Below are 21833 nucleotides of genomic sequence, written 5' to 3'. Positions count from 1 at the left end.
CACCTGAGAAGTGCTTCAGACGGGAGCTGGTACTTATTCTCTCTGAATGACTAACTCCTGGGACTCCTGGAAATGTTAGCACTTGTGTGAGTTCTCCAGCTGCTCTGTGATGGATTCAGATCTGAGACTGTGAGTGGCCACTTCTATCATTCTGTAAATCAATCAACACCAACTCTGTCCGAGGCACAGTTGTAGGCACAAGTAACATCACCACCTACAAGATGAGTAACCATTTATTGAAACTTGGCAGACTTGTGCTTAGCATTTTACGTGAATTCTATCCTTTAATATTGCACAACAGCCCTGTAAAGGAACTATTAACATAATCCCCATTTACAGAAGGAGAAATTGAGGTTGAGGAAGAACCAGTGGCTTGCTCAAGATTGTAAGGAAATGGTGGAAACACATTGCAAAGTCAGGCACTTGGATTCTAGGGTCCACACTCAACCACTGAATTGCACAGAGAAAAGAAAGAAGCTGCCCTTGATATAGAATCGGCCGCCTGCATGTGGATTTGCCACACTAAATGGGGATTTCCAGGAAATTTCATTCTAACTCAGTTTGATTTTAATTTCATATATATATATATATATTTTTATTTCATATTTTGACTTGGAAGCCCCAAATTCCGGCTCAAAACACTGTGGGCTCAAAGAACGGATTCTGTGTCCCTAAGTGAGAAGCCCCGATTTCGGGTGGCTCCCCAATGGTAGGCGTGCTTTGCCCTTTTCCAAACCTTGCAGCAGAGGAAGGACTTCGGTCCGGATGGACGCAGGAGGAGAAGTGTTTGAACCCGAGCGTGTTGGCACTCCGGAGCCGGTCGCCGCTCCGCCAGGCGGCGGCTGGACGCTGAAAGCCCTTGCGGCCGCAGCCGCCTGCGTGCTCCCCAGCGCTGCGCTCCTGCCACCGCCTTGGCAACCACTGTGGCCGCCGCAAGGAGGCTGCGCTTTCTCCAAGCGCTCTCCAGGACACCCTGTCAGAAAGCGCAAAGGCTGCCCTTATGGGAGCGGGACGGGGAAATAAAGCCTTGGGTAGGGAAAGCTGAGAGGAAGAAAGGCACGCTCCCAGGAGAACTGGGTCCGTGTGGACCCTGCCGGCAGCAGTGGCTCTGCAGTTTCTGCGAGCAGCTGGGAACAGGAGGGACCTCGGCATAGGGTGGCAAAACTGAAGCGTTCGGGCTGGGGAGCACGCAGGAGGTTGGGGGAGAGGGGCGCTGTCCAGCCTCTACACATTTCTCCAAGCTCCATTTCCATCTTCTAATAGCCACCACCCTGTCCCAAACCCAAGGCCCTAGTAGGCCTATCTCCAAAGATGCCTTTCTGGCGAGGGGTCTGTCACTGAAAGCTGGAAAGAGCCTGTCCCTGTGCACCTGGCTACCCTGTATCCAGGGAAGGAACTGATTCAAAGTGAGCCCTCCGCCCTTTGCATTTACCATAGACCTGTTTCCCAAAGGCTGTGCTGCCCAGGGGCCCCAAACCTCAGTCAAAGGCAGACTGGTGGTTTGCAAATAGCCAAAGGATACGAAACTTCACTCACCCAAGGGTTCTTAGAGCGGCGTGTGAGCTGTAAAACTCAGAAAGCATCCGAATCATTGATAAGAAAGCATTAGTTGGGATTCAATTCATGTTATGCCTCAAAGCGCCTCGGTTTCTTTTATATTGGTACAATTCCCCCCTCCTGGGGGTCTGACAACGGGTCTGGGTGAGACTGGGGTTCAGACTGATGAAGACAGAGGGGGAATCAGGGAGGGTGCAGAGAGGCGGGTCAGACCAGCTCTCATCTGTCTCAGGCACAACCCAGGCATCTCACTCCGGAAGAACCAGGAATGCCCTATCCTGGAAAGCCAGATTGCGCTGTCTTTATTCTAGGAGAGCTGGAGAAAGCACCTCCCACTGAGCTCGTCGGAAGGAAAAGATCATTTAAGAAATGAACCCCGCTTGTGTTGAGCAATCAAACTGGAGCACCTTTCATGAAAGAGGCATATATTTGCTTTGCCTAGACATTGGAAGCCCCGGCTACCCATACACATATGGATGTGTGTGTGTTGGGGGGAGATAGATGTCTGGCAGGAAAAGAAGTGGCCCAGTTTTCCAGGAGGCAGACTTCTGGAGGCAGAAGTCTGCAGATTTCTGGAGGTCGTAGGAACCCAGATCCTCTGTCTCCTGGATCCGATTTCCTGAGCAGCAGAAACACCCCTCTCCGCGGATGTGTGCTCTCCGTCTGGGCGGAAACCCCAGTAATTCCTTCTTGTCCACATAATTCACAAAAACCTCACAGATCTCCCCAAGGAGGGTTGGGGTGTGGATTTTTAGTTCCAATGGACTGGGAGGGGGGGTGTGTGTAACAAGAATGGGTGAGAACATAGGCCCCGGGGGCACTGGCGCCTGCTACATAGGGCCGCTCGCCCCGGACTCCCGCGGAACGCTCTGGGCCCTGGGAACCGTGGCCGCACAGTCTGATAGAATTTGCCTCAAAGCGAGCCGAGGGGGCCATTCCAGAGAAGGCGGTGCTATCTTGTTGGGAACTTATCCCTAACAAACAGGGTGAATAAAAAACAATTGATAAACATATCAGAGCGCAGCAAAGCACTGAGTTCTCCGGCTCACTAGGGAGTTAGTCGCCGCCCTTGGGGAGGGCGGTCTGGACTACCAACCCCGCAGGGATGCTGGCGGGGCCCGGTTCCAGGAAGGAGGGGGGCGCTGCAGGGGTCTGCACCAGAAGCACAGTGTGGGTGCGTTCCTTCCTTTCCTTCCGACTGGGCTCTCGGCTCTCCCCCGCACTGGTGCACCTGGGAACCCAGACTAGGGAACGCCCGGGGCCAGTGGGGCACAGGAGTTAGAATCCTCGCGGCGCTGAGGGTGCAGACGGGGCTGGTGGAGTAGCAAGTGAGGAGCTGAGCGTGGAGCTCCGACCTGCTACCCCATTCCTGCTCTGCCCCAGCAAGAAGCCCCAACCCAGGTCGACGCCTGTCCAGTCCAGAGTGGAGGCCTGGGGTCCAGAGCCACGTGGATTTCTAAGAAAAAAAAAGTTTATTTAAAATTTTGTACATAAATAAATAAATAAATATCTTCTGGTATTACAGAAACCATACAACGACAAACTAGACCAGGACGGGGTGGGGGTCTGGGGTCTAGGGAGGAGAAAGGTCGCCAGAGGCGGAGAGCTGGAGTCTCATTTGGGGAAATGCGAAGCGTCTCCGAAACAAAGCGAGTCAGTTTCCCCGACACGGATACTACGGGCGACAATTTCTCTCGTGGGAGAGGAACTGCAGGGACAGCAAGACCTGACTGCGTGTTAAATGGGCCCACTGACCTTCCAATGCGCCCCATCGAGGAGTGGAACAGAAAGGAAAAGAAAAGCAGTAACAAGAGTTCATAAATTGTATGTATGTAGGGGGAGGCGCGGTGGATAAACGACGGCAGTGAAGAAGTAGGGACGCAGAGAAAGAAGTAAAAAAAAAAAAAAAAGAGGGTGGGGTTGGGTGGGGTTAGCGAGCGGGCCTCTGAGGGTTAGGAGGCCCAGCGTGACCCAGGGTGGGGGCGGGGGGCGGGTAGAGGACGTGAGAAAGCCTGAACCCGTCCAGAGAGGTCGGGCGAGGAGGCGCCCGCGGCCAGCAAGGCGCAGGGCCGGCCGGCATGCCCTCCAGTGCCGCGGTGCTGCATGGCTGAGGACTCCAGCGCTTGCAGGATTCACAGCTTGGAGTTCACTTTGGACGGCCGAGAGCCCTGGGGTGGGAATACCAGCGTCAGGTCTCTGCAAAGCCCTTGGCGCTGCCCAGGGCCCACGGCGTCGGCAAACCCTTGCCAAACCCGTGCGTGGCCGCGGTTGGGCAGCGGGTGCCTGGGAACAGGTGCTTTGTCCCAGGACCTGTCTCTGAGACGCGGGGAGGGCCTGGGGTGGGCGACCTGGGGAGGTGTGCGCGTCCCAGGACCAGTCTCTGAGACGCGGGGAGGGCCTGGGGTGGGCGACCTGGGGAGGCGTGCGCCTAGGGAGTGACCGTGAGATCCCGGTCGTCTTTCCCCGAAGAGGACGGAGACATGGGCAATTCGTCGTCATCCTCGGAGCACTTGGCTGAGGAGAGCGACGCGCATTTGCAGCTTTGCGGCGCGCCAGTGCCGGCACCCGCGCTCCCGCCGCCGCCGCGGTGGTTGCTGCCTTTGCCCTCCTTCTTGTGCTTCACCCGGCGGTTCTGGAACCAGATCTTCACCTGCTTCTCGGACAGATTCAGGTAGGTAGCGATCTCAATGCGGCGTAGGCGGGACAGGTACATGTTAGAGGCGAACTCGCGCTCCAGCTCTAGCAGCTGCGTGCTGGTGAACGCGGTGCGCATCCTCTTGCTGCTGGGCAGCTGGTTGGAGCTGCTGTCTGGAGGGGGGCGGGGGGTGCAGAGAGGGAAGCGATCAGACTCCCGCGCTGTGGGCCGGATCCTCTGGTACAAGACCAGTAGAATCCCGGGACTTTGGTCTTTCATCCACCTCTTTGCCCCAAACGAGACGCACAGCAGCGTGAATGCCGGCGCCTCCGTGCTGAGTCTCGGGACCCAAATACTCGGAGTCACGCAATCTTGGCACTGCTTTACCAAGCGCCCCGAACCTCAGCCTTCGCTCGCTCTTGCGCGTCTCCTCCAAAACTTGGACCTTCTGCCCTCACCCTCCCTCCTGGGTTCTGTCCCAGCCCTCCCTCGGCACCCCCCCCCCCACTGCCCCTCTCGGGGTCCCAGCATCACTTTCATCACCTCCAGAATGCCCAGGGACCCTCACCCCCCATCCCTGGCTCGCCAACCCTCATCAGATCACCTGTGCTTGCCCCATTGCGCAGCGGATTCGGCTTACCCACGGAGATGCAGTGGAACTGCCTGGGGTCGGGCAGCGGATACGAGGTCTGGTAGAGCGCGGCGGCTGCCGCGGCGGCGGCGGGGCCGTGAGCGACCCCGGGCGACACGGCCGAGTGCTGGCGGCCTAGGGGCGCGTGGCAGTACTGTGAGCCGAAGGGCGGGAAGGATGCCTTGAGCAGAGGCAGCGCGGGCGGCCCCGGGGGCCCGTGCAGCTGGGAGGCGGTGACGCAAAGCGGGCACACGCACAGCAGCCCGGCCTTGCGCGCGTGGCAGGCGCCGGGCGAGAGGCCGTGCAGTGCGTGTGGCGGGGGCACGGCGTAGGGAAACAGCGGCGGCGGGCTGCCCTCCGGGGCCTTCTTCTCGCCTGCCTCGCGCAGCACCAGCGAGTCCACCAGGAAGGAGCGCGGCATGGCCCCGGTGCGCGGTCGCCCCGCCGCCAGCCGGCTCCCCGCGCCCCGCGGACTTCGGGGCTCCCCACGCCCTTCCCCGGGCTGCGGCCGCGGGCTGTTGCCTGTTCCCGGGAGGCGAAAGGCGCCGCGGAGGCCGGGGCTGAAGCTGCTGCCGCTGCTGCCGCGGGCGCCGCCCGGAGAGCTCGGGGTGCTGGCCAGCGCTAGTGGTGCTGAAAGGCGCCGACGGCGCCGCTTAAATAGGACTATTGCCATGTGATGGGCTACGCCAGGAGCGGCCGGGGCCTCTCAATAGGGTTTTTGTGCCTTTTCTCTTGGCATTCACTCTGCACGCTTCCTCATTATTTCACTTGTTAACTAAATGAACTGCATAATGTACTCTATTCTTGTCAACCCCACCCACGCCGTAACAGGCGCCCTCGCCCCCTCCTCTCCCTTTTGCGGGTTTATTTTCTCATTCTCTTGCGATTTAATATTCTTTTCTTTCTCTTTATTCCTTACTCCCCTTTGGCTTTGCATTGGCGATCGGCTGGTTTATCTTATTGATTTTGTACCCCCGCTGTCTCGCTTCCACAGATTCCCATGGGCGCACACCCCATCTCTCCGCGCACTCAGTGGCCCTCACCCCCTTCCCTCATCTACCCTTGCACCCCAAGATCATGCTCTCTCCAATCAATTGGCTCAGTTCTACGTTCTGCACCCCGCAGGTGTCTCTACAGCCGGTCTCGGATTTCCACCTGTGGAATTCTTTCCCCTCTTCCTGCGTGGGAGGACCGGAGCTAGTGCGGGGAGGATGCGCTGCTGCGGAGAGGGGCAAAGAGCTTAGGATCCCTTATCCAGCACTGGCCCCAACGCTGTCTTTCTGTTTTAAGTTTTTTCCAAAAGTCTTAACTTTGATGCTGCCCTTAATGCCCAGTCTTTGTTCGGTACATGCTAGTCGGTCAGACTTTTCCTTTAAACGACAGGGTTGTGGATGTAAAGTGGAGAACAGTCTCTGAGAGTCACGGACGGAGACAAGGCATGGGGAATGAAAGCCTCCACCGTGAAGACGGAGCACCTCATCAGAAGAGGCGAGTGTAGGTGCTCTGCGGGGCGCAGACCCTTCCGGCGCCCTCTGCACTCGGGCACATCTCTACAGACTCCGGTGCACTCGGAACCACTGCCTTCCCGAAGTTTGTCCCACAGGAGCGGCGCGAAGGGCAGTTGTATTCCAAGCTTCTGCTGCCTTTGCCTAACCCGGACGACCTCCCCTGTCCCCAAGACCTTCTCCTGCCGCCTCGCTCTCTTCTTTCTGGTCACACAATGGTTAAACAACTTCAAACGCCTGGCTCTGTGTACACAGCTTCAGGCTTTTAAATAGTCCCCGGGCTCAAAGCTGCTTCGCCCAGGAACTTTTTCCATACAATGGGAAATTAGCATAAATATTTAGAATTTACAGCCCCGGACTTTTCACCGAAGACGTTTACTTTCGATTTTATTGGAACCAAATCACTGCAGTCACCTGCTCTGAGCCCTGAGTGGGATTGTGAGAAATGAAGGGGGAAGATTTTCGGAGGGGCGGGGGTGGGGTGGGGGAATCAGTGCTTGGGAGTAAGACTACCCCCAAATTGAAGCATTTACATGGTTTTTCATCATTGGGTAACATCTTTACAATAACAATAGCAACAAATTATAACTGATCAGAAAGCAAGGAGAATTTGTTGGAGAGAAAAAAAAACTGATTCCGTAACAAGAAGGGAGGCAATAGGGAAAATAACCTGGAGGAAGGGCATGTCATTTAGCCGGAGGAGTAGGGCTCAAAGCTTCCTTCATTGTTTGGCATGGGGAGGGGGGTCAGGCGACCAATGCTGCCCCAAGGCCAGAGTGTCCTCCCCAAGATGCTCGCCTAAGGGTGGTGCTTGCAAGCTAGCCAGAGTGCATCAGTGCAGCCCAATGCCGGTTCTAATGGTTCTCTGAGTACTTTGGGCTGGCCAGGACTGCTGAGAGTGAGCCGAGAGCCGTGACCAGGGCCGTAGAGGCACCCCCCTCCCGGACGACGGCGGGTGGGAGAGTCGGAGTGCCCGCGGGGCTCTACGGGGGGGAAAGGGGCGGCCGCTGCACCCCGGAGCCGGCAGCCCGCGCAGGGCGCGTGCAGAGCTCTCTTGGGAACCGCAGCCCGCACCCGGGGAGGAAGGGGTTAAGAGACCCTGCCTGCGAGCAAGGCCAAAGCTACTGGGAAAGAATATCTGGGGGGAAAAATAACCAGTTTTTTTTCCCCCTCCAGCCTCTGGACCTTATTGAATGTCATTGAAGAAAGTTTTGAATGCCAGATAAAGAGAGGCGAATTAAAGTGTGTGACAGCGGAGGATAAGCAAACACAAAGAGAACTCTGTCACACTTTGGGGCAAAATCCGTGGGCTTTTTACCAAGTCTCTTCGCTATGATTGAATTAAGTAATAGGAAAACATTTTCTTTCAGTTTAGAGCCATTAGACAAAAACTTCAAAGCGAATAACACTTTTTAATGTGCGGCCCACAATGGATCGGGTTTTGTGCTGAAATGTTTAAATGGTTTGTTGTGCAACTCGGCGCGGGAGAGACCCGGGCCCGAGCAAAATAGCATCCCTGAGAGTGTTTCGGGAGGCCTGGAAGGAACGCACGCTTAATCCGCCGTCGCTAGACCCGGCGGGCTGCGGCCGGAGAGGGGGCTCCGGCTCGGCGGTCCCGGGAATTGGGGAATTTCAGGAAAGCACTGTGCCCCCGGAGAAGGCCGGGCAGGGGGTCCGCGCCGCCCGGCGAGGGGCGCGAGCTCGCCGGGGTCGGTGCCTCTCAGCTCCGCAGCCAGCTCGCCCGCCTCGGCCCGCCGCTGCCCTCGAACCCCGGGGACCGCTCCCCGGGGACGCTCTGGCCGCCGCGCTGCTAGCGGGGCGAAGCGCCTTCCGGGGCTGGCTTCGGCTGGGTTTGAACTTCACTCACCCGAGCAAACACCCCCTTGGGCGGGGCGGGGTGGGAGGAGGCGGCGGGATTAGCCTGACAGCCCCAGAGAGGGGCCCCGGGGAGCGCCTCGGCCCGGTGGGCCCTGCTCTGCCCCTGGAGCTGGTTTTCAAGTGTCCATCAGGGACAGTTCAACATGGAATAATTTCTCTTGTCCCGCTCTTTTCTTCTCTTTCATACTGCCTCCTTTCCTGTTGGTAGAGAGAGCGTGCCATTTTTCTCCTGGAAATGTATCTCTGAGGTATTTGCAGCAAATAAGTTTCTGCAAAAGCTGCAGAAATTGGGAGGAGGGTCCCTTTACCTTGTTCTTTTATGTCTTCGAATGTCACTTTTCTCCTCAAGGGGGCTAACCCTATTAAAAAATATCACTCCTTTACCCCCACATTCCCCACTGTGGTTCCTTGCTTTACAAATACCTTCTAACTTTGTGTCTTTTACTTGTTTTTCTTTCTCAGCACCCCTCCCACCCCACAGAAACATACTCTTCATTGAGGATCAGCATGTCTCTACTGTGTATCTTGTGCATGACTGTATCCCAACTCAGAAAAGTTCCTGGCACATAGTAGGTGCTCAGTATGTATTTGCTGGATGAATAAATGAATCCTGACCCATGATTCAGGAGGTGGCATGGGTAAGGGGACTTTCTGGTTTGCCTGCTTAATACACAGAGGCACTTAGGGGCATGGTGTGGGACAACTTACCTGTAGGAATTGTCTGACTCTCTTGTAGCCCACTCCTTCCCCAGTGCCTGAATCATCACAGGAGCTCAGTGTGTTTGAGTGAATGGCAGATCTGTAGGCATCCAGCCCTCCTCAGGAGTTTCTCACGTTCCTTCACAGAGTCAAGATGGTCCTATTCAAGGCAGTTGCAGTGTCCTGCTAGGCAAGACTTGGATGAACCTATTGATAGCTCAAGGCTAGGGTTTATCATCTATGCCTTTTCATAGTATACAGCATATGGGGTTGATTAGAAAGAGAGGCAATGTGGTATATGCCCTGGAATTACCAGTGACCAATTCTGCCTTTTCTGGATTGAGGCAATGGAGTGGAAATTCTCATTGTAAGAAAGGGACTGCTCACTTAATCAGGTCAGTAGTGACTCAGACAACTCCCCCAGGAGAGAGCAGCCTGTTCACTTGATCAGTGGGGGAGGAGAACACCTGGTCTGACAGGGAATGGTGAGTGCACCTGGGAGCCAGGAGTGGAGGGTGCCTGGTGAGGAGTGCCTAGATATGGGTGTGAGCAGAAGTGGAGGCTAAGCCACAAAGAGCCACGCTAATCGGTTTGTACTTGATCCTATTCAGAGGTTTTTAAGCAAGGGAACTTAAGAAATATAACTGAAAGCCATAGGAGGTCCTATAGATGGGGGCAGAGACAGGCCAGAGCAGGATCCAACAGAGTTGGCTTGCAAATGAACAATTTATTGAATTTTTGAATGAACAAAGTTAGGGAAACAAGCAAAGAAAAGATCAGTTCAAGTGATGGATAATGATGACCTGAGATCTGGAGAGGAGATAGGAGGATCAGAAAGGGGAAACATTTCAGAGAATTTGAAGGGATGAGACCGATTAGGCGTGTGTGTCTGTGTGTCTGTGTGTGTGCAAACACACACATGCACGTGTGTGTCGGTGCTGGAGGGGAAGGGCATGAAAGAGGGCACCAAACACATGGATGACTGCTGGTTGCTTGTTTGAGGGAATGAGTGGTAGTGATATCAAAGGCAGAGACAGGAAACTCAAGAGCAGGATCCACTTTGGCTTGTGGAGGTGCAACATAATGTCATATCAGGATGTGTTGCATTTTATTTTTCATTTTTTATTTATTTTATTTTTTTAAGTAGTAAGTAATGTGGGGTTTGAACTCATGACCCTGAACTCATGACCCTGAAATCAAGACCTGAGTTGAGATCAAGAGTCAGACTCTTAACTGACTGAGCCACTCAAGTGCCCACATTTTTTTTCTTTTTTTTTAAGTAAACTCTACCCCTAATGTGGATTTCACCTCAAGACCCTGAAATCAAGAGTCACATGCTCTACCAACTGAGCCAGCCAGACAACCGAGATGTGTTGTATTTTAATCCTTAACCTCAAAGCATTCAGCTGATGTTCCATAATGAAAATGTGATTCTAGAGTTAAGTAGAGAGATTAAAGATGGAGAGAGAGAGATTTGGAGCTTAAGTATGCAAACATGGTAGCTTTATTTTTATTTATTTTTATTTTTTAATAATAAATTTATTTTTTATTGGTGTTCAATTTGCCAACATACAGAATAACACTCAGTGCTCATCCCATCAAGTGCCCCCCTCAGTGCCTGTCACCCATTCTCCCCCGCCCCCCGCCCTCCTCCCCTTCCACCACCCCTAGTTCGTTTCCCAGAGTTAGGAGTCTTTATGTTCTTTCTCCCTTTCTGATATTTCCTACCCATTTCTTCTCCCTTCCCTTCTATTCCCTTTCACTATTATTTATATTCCCCAAATGAATGAGAACATATAATGTTTGTCCTTCTCCGATTGACTCATTTCACTCAGCATAATACCCTCCAGTTCCATCCACGTTGAAGCAAATGGTGGGTATTTGTCATTTCTAATGGCTGAGTAATATTCAACATGGTAGCTTTAAACTTAGGATGGATGAGCTTGTGGCTGTGGAGTGTAGAGAAAAACTAGAATTATAGATATATCCCTGGAATCATCCATATTTAAAGTGGCAGGTAGAGGGAAGGCTCCTTGCAAGTCAGAGAAGCATTTTCAGCATCTGTCTTAGACCATTAGATGGTCTTTTTTTTTTTTTTTTTTAAAGATTTTATCTATTTATTCATGAGAGACACAGAGAGAGAGAGAGAGGCAGAGACACAGACAGAGAAGCAGGCTTCATGCAGGGAGCCTGATCCCTGGACTCCAGGATTACACCCTGGGCCACCGAAGGTAGGCGCCAAACCACTGAGCAACCCAGGGATCCCCATTAGATGGTCTTTAAGATAGAAGCTTCATGCTGGGAATAGGAGAGCAGAAAGATGGGAGGAGCCACAAGGTCAAGGAGCTGCCTCCTATTTTATGAGCGAAAGATAAATATTTATCACTTTTAATTATTATTTGAATTTTCTATTACATGCAGCTATATCTCATCATAACTAGCATGGTCCCCACTTCTGATCCATCCAGATGATAAGAATCAAATAAAATGAAGGAATCAATGGTAATCATGTCATAGCCTCTTGGACATCCTCTTGTTCCTTCCCAACTATATTATAAACCCAGGGATAAAGACTTATTTATATTGGTGTCACCAAACTTTTCTTTTCTTTCCTTTTTTTTTTAATTTATGATAGTCGCACAGAGAGAGAGAGAGGCAGAGATGAAGCAGGCTCCATGCACCGGGAGCCCGACGTGGGATTCGATCCTGGGTCTCCAGGATCGTGCCCTGGGCCAAAGGCAGGCGCTAAACCGCTGCGCCACCCAGGGATCCCGTCACCAACCTTTCTTAGAATTTTTGGTACATTGTGTATGTTTAATCAATGTTTAATGTTACTACTAATGGCAATAAGTAAAGAAAGCTGTCCTTTCTTTGTACCTATTGACCACATCATAGCTGCATATTGATGAGCATCACAAAATTTCATAAGCTTTCAGTACTTTAGCTTTCTATAGTCAAAGTGGAATAATCACTCACCTCCCTTGAAAGAATTAAAGATGATGTATATGTAACCTGAAGGTTATAGTTTTCTGGTTAGTGGGTATAGGTGAAGGCAATTAATATCAGTAGCCTAGAGCTTCTAGTTGAACTTTGCAGGACCTGACCTCACTTTTAGGATGCCCCACTTTCTATCAGGTTTTCCGGAAGTGGGCTCACATGCCTTAGCCATAAGCCATAGGCCAGTCTGTTAGTTGGTACCCACCCACCGTGTGCTTCCTCTCTAGAGAGTTTTCTCCTTAATCCATGTGCTCAGCCTAGGATAGATCTACTGCTTCCATCCACATCTTGTTCCAGGGAACACTGTTCATTCCCTATGTATTGCTAAAGCCCTAAGCATGCTATTCAAGACAGAGCATGCCCTCAGTAAATGTGAGCTGTGTGTATTCTTTCCTGGGTGATGGGTTACAGGAATGTTGGTGATGCCTTCTTTCAGCATGGATTGTCCAGCCTAAGTCATTCACCACAAACCTTTCCTTTCCTTTTTTTTATTTTTTTGACCTTGACATTGCTGGAAGCAAAGATAATTTCTGCAAGGATGAGGGCATTCTCTAACTCAGGGACCAGGAAGATGAATGTGGAACATCTTTTTTTTTTTTTTAAGATTTTATTTATTTATTCATAGAGACAGAGAGAGAGAGAGAGAGAGAGAGACAGAGACACAGGCAGAGGGAGAAGCAGGCTCCATGCAGGGAGCCTAACATGGGACTTGATCCAGAGTCTCCAGGATCACACCCTGGGCTGCAGGCGGCGCTAAACCGCTGAGCCACTGGGGCTGCCCGAATGTGGAACATCTTACTGAGAATTCCAGTAGGAAGTTTTTATAGATCTAAAAAGAAAAGGTGGTGGGTTTGAAATAGAACCAGTCTTACCTAAAGAGTTTTCCACTGATGAGTGAACATGTGACCTTTAAGCCTGGCCTTCAGAATTAGTACCTGTTTCCCCTTTATGGATGACAAACACTCTTGAGACATGAGGCTGGACTGGATAATCTGTGGCCTTGGGCAAGATTCCTATCAGGAAATTTGGTTTCAAGATCTTTCAGTGTGAATGTTCCATGTTGTCTTTTTCTGCAGGAAGAGACTACCGCTCAATGATCAGCCAGGTGGCAGCATAAAGCAATAAAACCCACAGACCCCAGTGACCTCTGTGGCTACTCCATTCTCTCTCCACACATTCCTCTTTCCCCACTGTTACCAGAGCAAACCCAGGACATATCCTTGCTTCCAACCTTCCATTCTCTGAAAGCCTTTGGCTCAAAAACACTCCCCCACCCAAAGCAAAAACAAGCTTCTAGAAGAGAAGAGTAGATAATTTGTTTAGGGCTGAAAATCTGTGGTATGTCATAGAGATCAGAGCAGATTGGTTTAAAAAGCCCTGTGGATTCCTGTGGCCATCACTCCCACTTCCACCACCCCTAACACAACCCCAGTTTGGTTCAGCAAAGTACTTGAGGTAGCAATTTCACAGAGCCACAGTAAGCGGGTGATTGATAATGGCTGTGTCTTTGTTATACTTTGAATAATAGGAAGGAACAAGAGGAAGGGAGGGGTTCTCAGAGAAGCTCCTGTCAAGATACCTCAATTCTTGAGGAGCTGCTCTAGGATTGTCTTAGTGATGCCCTTAACCCTGGCAGGAGGCTGAGCATTTCTACTCTGACATTGAGAAGGATAGGGGCGCCTGGGTGGCTCAGATGGTTAAGCAGCTGCCTTCTGCTCAGGTCATGATCCCGGGGGTCCCGGGATCAAGCCCCACATTGGGCTCCCTGCTCTGCGACGAACCTGCTTCTCCCTCTCCCTCTGCCTGCTACTCTCCTTGCTTGTGCTCTTCCTCTCTTTGTCAAACAAAATCTTAAAAAAGAGAGAGAGAGAGAGAGAACACTCTCTATGCCTCTATAGAGGCATAGAGCCGCCAATGGACCACCATGTCTTGAGGTCATGTATGATTCTAAAAGTTAATGTCCTCATCATTTGGTACTCTTCATCCTCAAGAACCTTAATTCGCACAAAGAACATTGTGTCTGTCATCAATTACTTGAGTAAGTGTAACTGTACAGATCTCTGTGTCTTTTGGGAGTACCAGGTGAATGTCTCCAGTATAGGAGGCCCTGTAAAAAGGAAAGAAAATCATTTAGAATCCATAGGGAATTGTTTAATAGTGAATATTCCCTGAGTAGACCTTGTATGTCAAAGAGAGGTCCTATTTCCATCTAACAAAGTAGAATTAGTGAATAAACCGAATCCCTAAAAAAAAAAAAAAAAAAAAAGTCACTTTCTTTTACTTTCCAGGTTATTAAATAAAGGCTAATACCATGGGGCAGTTCATATCAGCTAAAGTCTTAGCGTTAGTCTTAGCTGGCTCTAATCTAGGACAGCAAGAAGATATTACCTCTGTCTTGTCTAGTTTGTATCCCAGACACAAATACTTCCCTAAGCCTTTGTTACTGATTAAAGATCAAAACACAAATTGGAAACAACCTGAGAGTCTCTCCAACTTATTATCTTGTCTTAGGACCCCTTGATAAGCCTCCTGACCCTGCAGAAACTTCACTCCTCATGACTGTACTCTGGCAGTGCCTCCAATTCATAGTGCAAGTGGTCCCCATGTGGAGTATAGACACTGCCTTGTTCATTCCTACCTCAACATAAGACATCGTTAAAGGGGCAGGTTCTAAGATGATCCATCTTAACTTTCAGGTGTCTTTTTCTTTATTTCTTGATCCTGTGATGGGTGCAAAAAATATGTACTACACTTAGCACTAAAAGGGCTAAGCTCTGTGGGCAGTAGTTTCATCCAGCTGGCCTGCTGATTTGTTTCACAAAGGACTTCAGGTAGACAATGGTGGAAACAGATGCTTCCCCTGTGACTATAGTCACCTTTAGGTGGCATTTGGTTTATGACAGGTTAATTTCTAAAAGATTTTTAAAACCAAGCCAAGTACCTTTGTAACCAAAATTATATTAGACTACAACATGGGACTAATAAAATACAGATTTTATATTCCTAACAAGTGGATCATTTTATTGTTAACATATATTATAATTCTGTTTTATGACAGAGTCTAAAGGGTGGAGATTTCTTTGGAGTTCCTCAATTCTTTGTTGAGACAGACTTACAGAATGATATTCAGTTTAATGAGATCAATTGGCCAGAATTTACTACTTATATGCTAAGCGCATGTACTAACTTATTTAAGCCTCACAGTCATTAACATGAATTATAAGTTAGGAATTTAAAATGTGTATTTTACTGGTCTGATACTATAGATGGGGACAGGTTTTGGTTAGTGATCTGCATGACTGGGAGTTCCTATACTTGAGATAAGTACTATTATCATTTCTAATTCACAGATATGGAAACTGAGGCATAGAGAAGTAACTGGCCAAGTAAGCAGGGCCTCAGCTAAAATCTTGGATGGTAGTGGTGGTTATTTCTAAGATGAAGGGAAGAGTGGGGAATAGGTGAAATGGAGAATAGGTGAAATCAGCAATTTTCTGCGACTCTTGTTCTATCTACTGAACAAATGTTCACTGAGTTTCTGCTTTGAGCAGGGTAACACAGTTGTTAGGAGAGGGGCCTCTTGAAGACATTCTGGCTATGATTTGGGGCAAGTTGCTTAATTCTCTGAGCCCCCGTTGCCATTTATGTGAATTAGGACTCATAACAGTGCCTGCTTTGTAGAACTGTGGGGAACTGAAATGAATTAAAAGACCTCCAGATCAGGTGGCACTGTGTCTGTCACATAGTAAGTACTCAGTAAATGTTAGTTATTATCATATCCATGTATCATACAGGTGATTTATGGAAATCACAGAGCCCAGCCACCTGTACTGCATAGGAAAGGCAAAGGCCTGTGCCAGACCCAGAGGATTGGACAAGTTAGAAGGCAGTTCTGAGAGATGCCCTGCCAGAAGTTACTTCACAGGACTGAGGATGAGCATTCTGGATCAGCACCAGGAGGCAGAACAGAGTAGAGGGCCCCAGACACTGAACAAAAGCTTGTTGAGAGGGAGTCAGCCAGCCAGGACTCCCATTCCAAGAAGAAACCCTAGACCATGGTTTAGGCCAAAGACACAGACTTTTCTTTTCCTTTCCATCCTCTGTGAGATGCTGGGGCAGGTATGAGAACAGCTTTGTGACTGGGGAATCTTCCGTTGAGATCTGGCTTCTCTCTGATCCAACCAAGGATATGAGCAACCCCTGTGAGAGCAGGTGAGAAACTCCTCTGTGTCACGGAAAAATAAGAGGCGGGTGTACATTTAAAAAACCAAACCAAAACAAGAGCTGTAATTGGTGATACTAGGGTTGCAGTAATGAGTGTATATGCTTCTTTCAATATTTGTGGTAGATAGACTCAAGGAGATTGCTTTCTCTTTGGCTAATATGCGCGGGGAAAGAAGGAGAAAAATAATGAAGAATTTTTTCCCCTTTTTCTTCTCTTTTTTCCTGCTTTACTCCTCCTTTCCCCAACCTACCCCTTCTCCTTTCCCTAATTGTCATCATCACCATCATCGTGATCATTATCATTTTTACCATCATCAGAAGTTTCTAGTGGAAGGCACTGAAGCTTTAGAAAATAATGAGGTTTAGTCAAGACTTATATTCATCAGTGCATGAAGCAGAAACCACTCCAGCTATTTTATGAAGTCTAGGGAGAATTTAGCACATGTTTATAGAAGGGATGAGCAGTAGATTCTAGGCTAGGCCTTTAGGAAGTTAAAAATTGCCTAATTAGCCTGCCACAATCAAGAAGAGAGCCAAGATGCTGCCACAGGAACAGTGGGCACCAATGTACGTCACAGTCATAGCTGTGGTCTGGGGTCAGGGACTTGCTGTTTCTATAATTTCCTTTTGAGACTATGAAGCTAGTGATCAGACACTGGAAAGCTAGTGTAGAAAACTCCCAAATCTCCACGACCATCCTTGCTAGGAGCAGCAGCTGGCAGGAGGGAGGTGTGGGCTGTGGGGACACAATTTTCCATGAGTCTCTTGTGTCTGCACACCTTATAGATATACTGTCTGCTTTGTTCTAGACTGTCTTTTCAAGGCTGCTTGCATAGAAAATAGCTTTGGAGATAGAGGTAGGATCCTCTTCCAAAGCAAAGTGCAGGCGTGTCTACTACCCACTGTAAGAGATTCGGGTTCTCCTGTGTATGTAGGGGTCACCTGGCCCTCTTCACATTGCCCTGGGGGAACTGGGTCTTGAGGAATCAGCACAAGAAAATGCTGACATTCTGGCTACTGCTACGCTGTCATTATAAGTCCTTTGTCTCAGACCCAGGAGTCTCCTGCCTTCTCCCAGCATCTATGATACTGTGGTGCACTAACTTACTAGCTTGCATGTAGAGTAGACCCTCAGACCCCACAGATATCTTGACAAGTCTCCCCTCACTTCGGTCTTCCAAATATTAAAGAAGTACATTTAATCTCTGGAACCTTATATATAACCTGAACCTTGACTGCAACGGAGTCTGAATCATGTGGGTTTAACTTTCCATACTCTGTAGCACAGAAAAGCACCATGTGGACCACACTTCTCTCTAGGGCCTTGTCATCTAGTTGGGATTTATAATAATAGCTACCATTTACTGGGTTCCCACATCATCTGGGAGCTGTGATGGGGGGTGAGTTACAAAAGTTATTGTGAATCCTCACACCAGCTCTACAAGATGGATATTATTTTACTCCTTTTCTCTATGGAGAAACTTCCACAGGGATTCAGAGATGTGCAGGACCATACAGTTCTAAGTGTCTGAGTCAGATTCAGACTTGGGTCTGCCTGACTCCTCTGCCCAGCTAGCACAGATGGTAAGTACCGGTGCAGTCTTGGTGAAAGTTTTGTTCCAGAAGCGTTCAGAGAAGAGCTCTCACTACCCTGGGGCAGGGAGAAGGAGGGGAGGCTCATCTGGTCTTTCAGGAAGTGTAGGATTTAAGTTAATAGGGTGCAAATGGGTGGATAAGATGAGGAAGAGAGAGAAGCTGGGAAGGGGGCATTGGACAATGCACAAGAGTCCACGTTGGGAAGATCCTGAATCTCGGGGGCGGGGGATAGAGGGCTAGTGTAAAGGTCTGGTGTAAAGGCTGGTGAGTTTTAGAATAAGACTTAATCCCTACAGATAGTGGTAGGAATACCAAATTGCCATTACATGTCTCCCATTACCTTCTTTTTGCCACCGACTTGTCTTTCAACCCCTGGGAAAGAGAGCAGCTCCTCATTTCTCTAAGCCAGGCCATTCTGGGAGGGAAAATGGCTGCCGGTTCAGCCACCACTGCCGCCTGTCTCCACGGCCAGGGAGGCAGCCTCTTGCCCAAATTCTCCAGTGCAGGACCAGCACAGGGAAGGCGTTAGCATAAAATGGAGAGAGAGCATGGAATGTAGCTCACATTAGCAGACAATATTGCTTTGATTGCAGACAACACACATGAATTGAATTGATAAAGGAATCTTCCCATCAAAGCCAGAAATGAGTGGAAATTAACTTTAACAAAGTAAGCAACCGTGCTCAAGAGACAGATAGAAGAAACCTACCGCATTCCTTGTACATGTCAGAGACGTCGAGGAGCAAAGTGTTCAGGCCCATCAGCGAGCGCAAGAGTGATTAATAAACACTTACACGGACATTCATCTGACAGGCGACTGACAAAGCCCCACAATGATGGGGAGAAGGGGCATTTCTTCTTGATAGATGTATCTGAAATGCTCATTTACTCCTTTTTGATGGATTTAAATGTCCAGGTATTCTCTCTCCATAGAAATTGATTCTGAAATGGTGCTGGGTTAAAAATAAGAGCTAGAAATTTAACTACGTCGAGGTGGCTGAAAATGCATTCGTCCTCGTCATCGATGCACAGATTGAAATGTGCTGTGCTTTAATGGAGGTTTGCGGGGGTGAGGTGGGGGAGGGCTGCTTCTCCTTATCCTTTTTTAGAGTATAACGTGAGAGACGAGTACGAAATCGCTTTGCCTAAGATTCTTTGAACAGCTTTAGAGACTACATACTAGTCTTTTTCTCTCCATTCTGAAACACTTTAAAAATTATCTACTGGAAACCAGTTCTCAAAGAATAGGCTTAAATTTGGGCCTGCTAAGATCTGCACTAGGTCTGAATTTAACGTGGTCCCCAGGAAGTAAAGAACCTCATGTCTTCGGGCCCCCCTCCACTTTCCTCTTCCCAGATAACGAGGCAGGGTTGGGTTTGGCAGATTGTATTTACTCACCACTGATCTCAACGTCCCTTCCTCTTGCCTGTGAAGCCCAGCCCCAAGCAGGCTCCTGGCATTTCCACTTGGAATTCTCTTTTGCCTGCTCGGGCAGACCTTATGGAAGTGTGTGTCTGAGAGGAGTCCTATTTACGTAGCAATTGTGCAGTTTCTACCCACACCAATGGTGTGATGATGCAAAAGGTACTCTCAGGTACAAGTCTCCCTGGAAGTCAGTATGTGTCTCCATCAGTCTCCAAACTGTCTAAGGCAAGAGAAGTCTGGCTTTGGGCTCTATATAGAGCAACAGTAGCTGATTTCGTCATTCCCATTCCCAAAGACTCAGATACTATAATGGTCTCATGAACCTTAAAGTAAAGGAGGCACTCTTAAGGTCCTAAGACTCTATTTTTTGGAATCTATACCTGGGCATCAAAGCACAATTCATGGTCCCTGTCAACCCCATTCTGTCCCTATAGAGATTAAACAGACTGTAGTGAGCAAGACCGTCTTCCTTTGGGTTTTCATCCCTGAAAGAATCAAAAGAATTTGATAAATTAAGGAATGTTGTCCAGTGCTCTTAGAAGGTGGCACTGTATCTCTTAGGAATTCTCCCAGCTGCAAATGACAGAACATTTGACTAATAGTTCTTTAAATACATAGGACATGATTTCTTTCCTAAAATTTTTTTTTAAAGATTTTATTTATTCATGAGAGACACACAGAGAGAGGCAGAGACACAGCAGAGGGAGAAGCAGGCTCCATGCAGGGAGTCCGATGTGGAACTCGATCCCAGGCTCCGGGATCATGACCTGAGCTGAAGGCACATGCTCAATGATTGAGCCACTCAGGCGTCCCCTACAAAACTTTTTAAAAAAATCAGCAAAACAAACAAACAAACAAAAAATCAACAAAACAAACAGCTATGCAGCAAAACTCCTAGGAGACTCGGCTTCTCTTATCTTTCCTCTCTGGCATCCCTAGTCTATTGTCTTTTGTCTTTCTGTTCCTCCATGGTAGGTAGAAGGCTGCTATGTTCCAAACTTCCCATGTTCCAGGCAGGAACAGTAGAAGAGAGATGGACAAAGTTGTGGGCCACTACCTGTTCATCAGGAACCACAGCTTCCTGGGAGCTCCAACCCTGTCAATTTCTGCTACATGCCACCCTAGTGGAAGGAAGGGAGCCATGGAAAAGGGGAGAGGGTGAGAATTAGGTCCGCCAATCAATGGTGTCTACAAGTACCAGTAGCAATGACCGCACAAAAGAGAATTAGAGGGCACCTCTGGCATGGAAACTGTGATCAGGGATGTCTTGATCAGCTTGGGGTGCTATAACAACCACCATACACTGGGGAGCTTAAGCAATACACATTTATTTTCTCACAGTTCTGGAGGCTGGAAGTCCAAGATCAGGGTGCCAACAAACTTGGGTTCTTGGCTAGTGCTCCCTTCCTGGGCATCTTCACATGTCTTCACATGGCATGTCTCTCCCTTGAGTGGAGAGAGAGGGAAAAAGAGCAAGCTCTCTCCTGTCTTTTCTTTTAAGGGCACAAATCTGACCATGAGGGCCTCACCCTCATGACTTGATTACCTCTCAAAGCCCCGCCTCCTATTACTATCACCTTAGAGGTTAGGGATCCTAACCAACATATGAATTTGAGGGATGAGGGGCATAAACATTCAGTCCAGAAAGGGACGATGGGAATTGTGGGACAGGTTGGGTTTTTTTTTTTGTTTGTTTGTTTTGTTTTGTTTTATTTTTAGAGAGAGAGAGTGGCAGGGGCAGGGTAAAAGGGAGGGGGAGAGTGGGAAAATCTCAAGCATACTCCTCAATGAGTGGGGAGCCCAACATGGGGCTCAATCTCACAACCCTGAGATCATGATTTGAGCTGAAACCAAGAATCGAACACTTAATTAAGTAAGCCACCTAGGTGCCCCATGTAGGGTAGGTTTTTAAGTGAGATTGACTCAAGACTTGACACCTCAGGGTCCTGACACTTTGCCGCCTGCCAGGCTCACCTTTTCATTTCATATTTGATTGTAATAGCTTGTCTGCCCATCCCCTCCCAGGAACCATGGGAAGGCCAGTGCCTGCCAAAGTTTCTGGGGATCCCTGCATCCTGCTTCCACTGAAGCCCTCCCCTCCTCCCTGCAGAATGACTCTCATGCTGAACTCCATCCTTCCTCCTTTATTCTCCAATGGCACCATTGGGCTCTTGAATGCTTGTGATGTTCTCTTTTCAACTCATCAAAAAACTAGGAGTATGCAAATATCTTTCATTCATTTCAGTTGGCTGGTGTTTACTTTAATCAATTTTTTGCTAAGAAATTAAATAGTATTTAGGAAAAAATCTTTCTCAAAATGGTGAGTCTGCATTTTTAAAGAATGATTTCTGAAGGATGATTTACCTTTTTTTTCATTTTTGATCTAATTTTCAAGCCTTTTCAGAACAATGTTGTCACCTTGAGATACATTTTTCTTTTCTTTTCCTTTTTTTTTTATAGAGGGGGGAGGGCCAGAGGGAGAGAGAGAGAATCTTTAGCTGGCTCCACACCCCAATGTGGACCTCCACATAAGGCTTGATCTCATGACTCTGAGATCATGATCAGAGCTTCCTGAAATCAAGAGTTGGACACTTAACCAACTGAGCCACCCAGGTGCCCCAAAGTTTTCTTTTTTTATCAAGTTTTTTTTTTGACTGTTTTTTTTTTTTTAATTTAAGATTTTATT

General features: G+C 48.8%; 1 protein-coding gene across 1 annotated transcript; it reads right to left on the bottom strand.

Annotated features, from left to right (window-relative positions):
- Positions 1-3950: 3950 nt before the first annotated feature.
- Positions 3951-5244, bottom strand: GSX1 (GS homeobox 1). The gene is made up of 2 exons (XM_041765206.1): positions 4833-5244; positions 3951-4365 (listed from the first exon to the last, which is right to left on the bottom strand). Exons 1-2 carry the CDS (start codon positions 5242-5244, stop codon positions 3986-3988), a joined length of 792 nt encoding a protein of 263 aa, XP_041621140.1. The 3' UTR covers positions 3951-3985.
- Between the last annotated feature and the right edge of the window lie 16589 nt (positions 5245-21833).

The sequence above is a fragment of the Vulpes lagopus genome, chromosome 8, assembly GCF_018345385.1.
Source record: "Vulpes lagopus strain Blue_001 chromosome 8, ASM1834538v1, whole genome shotgun sequence".
In the NCBI taxonomy this organism is placed as follows: domain Eukaryota; kingdom Metazoa; phylum Chordata; class Mammalia; order Carnivora; family Canidae; genus Vulpes; species Vulpes lagopus.
The sequence above is the reverse complement of the archived record's forward strand: the minus strand, read 5'-3'. Positions and strand labels throughout refer to the sequence as shown.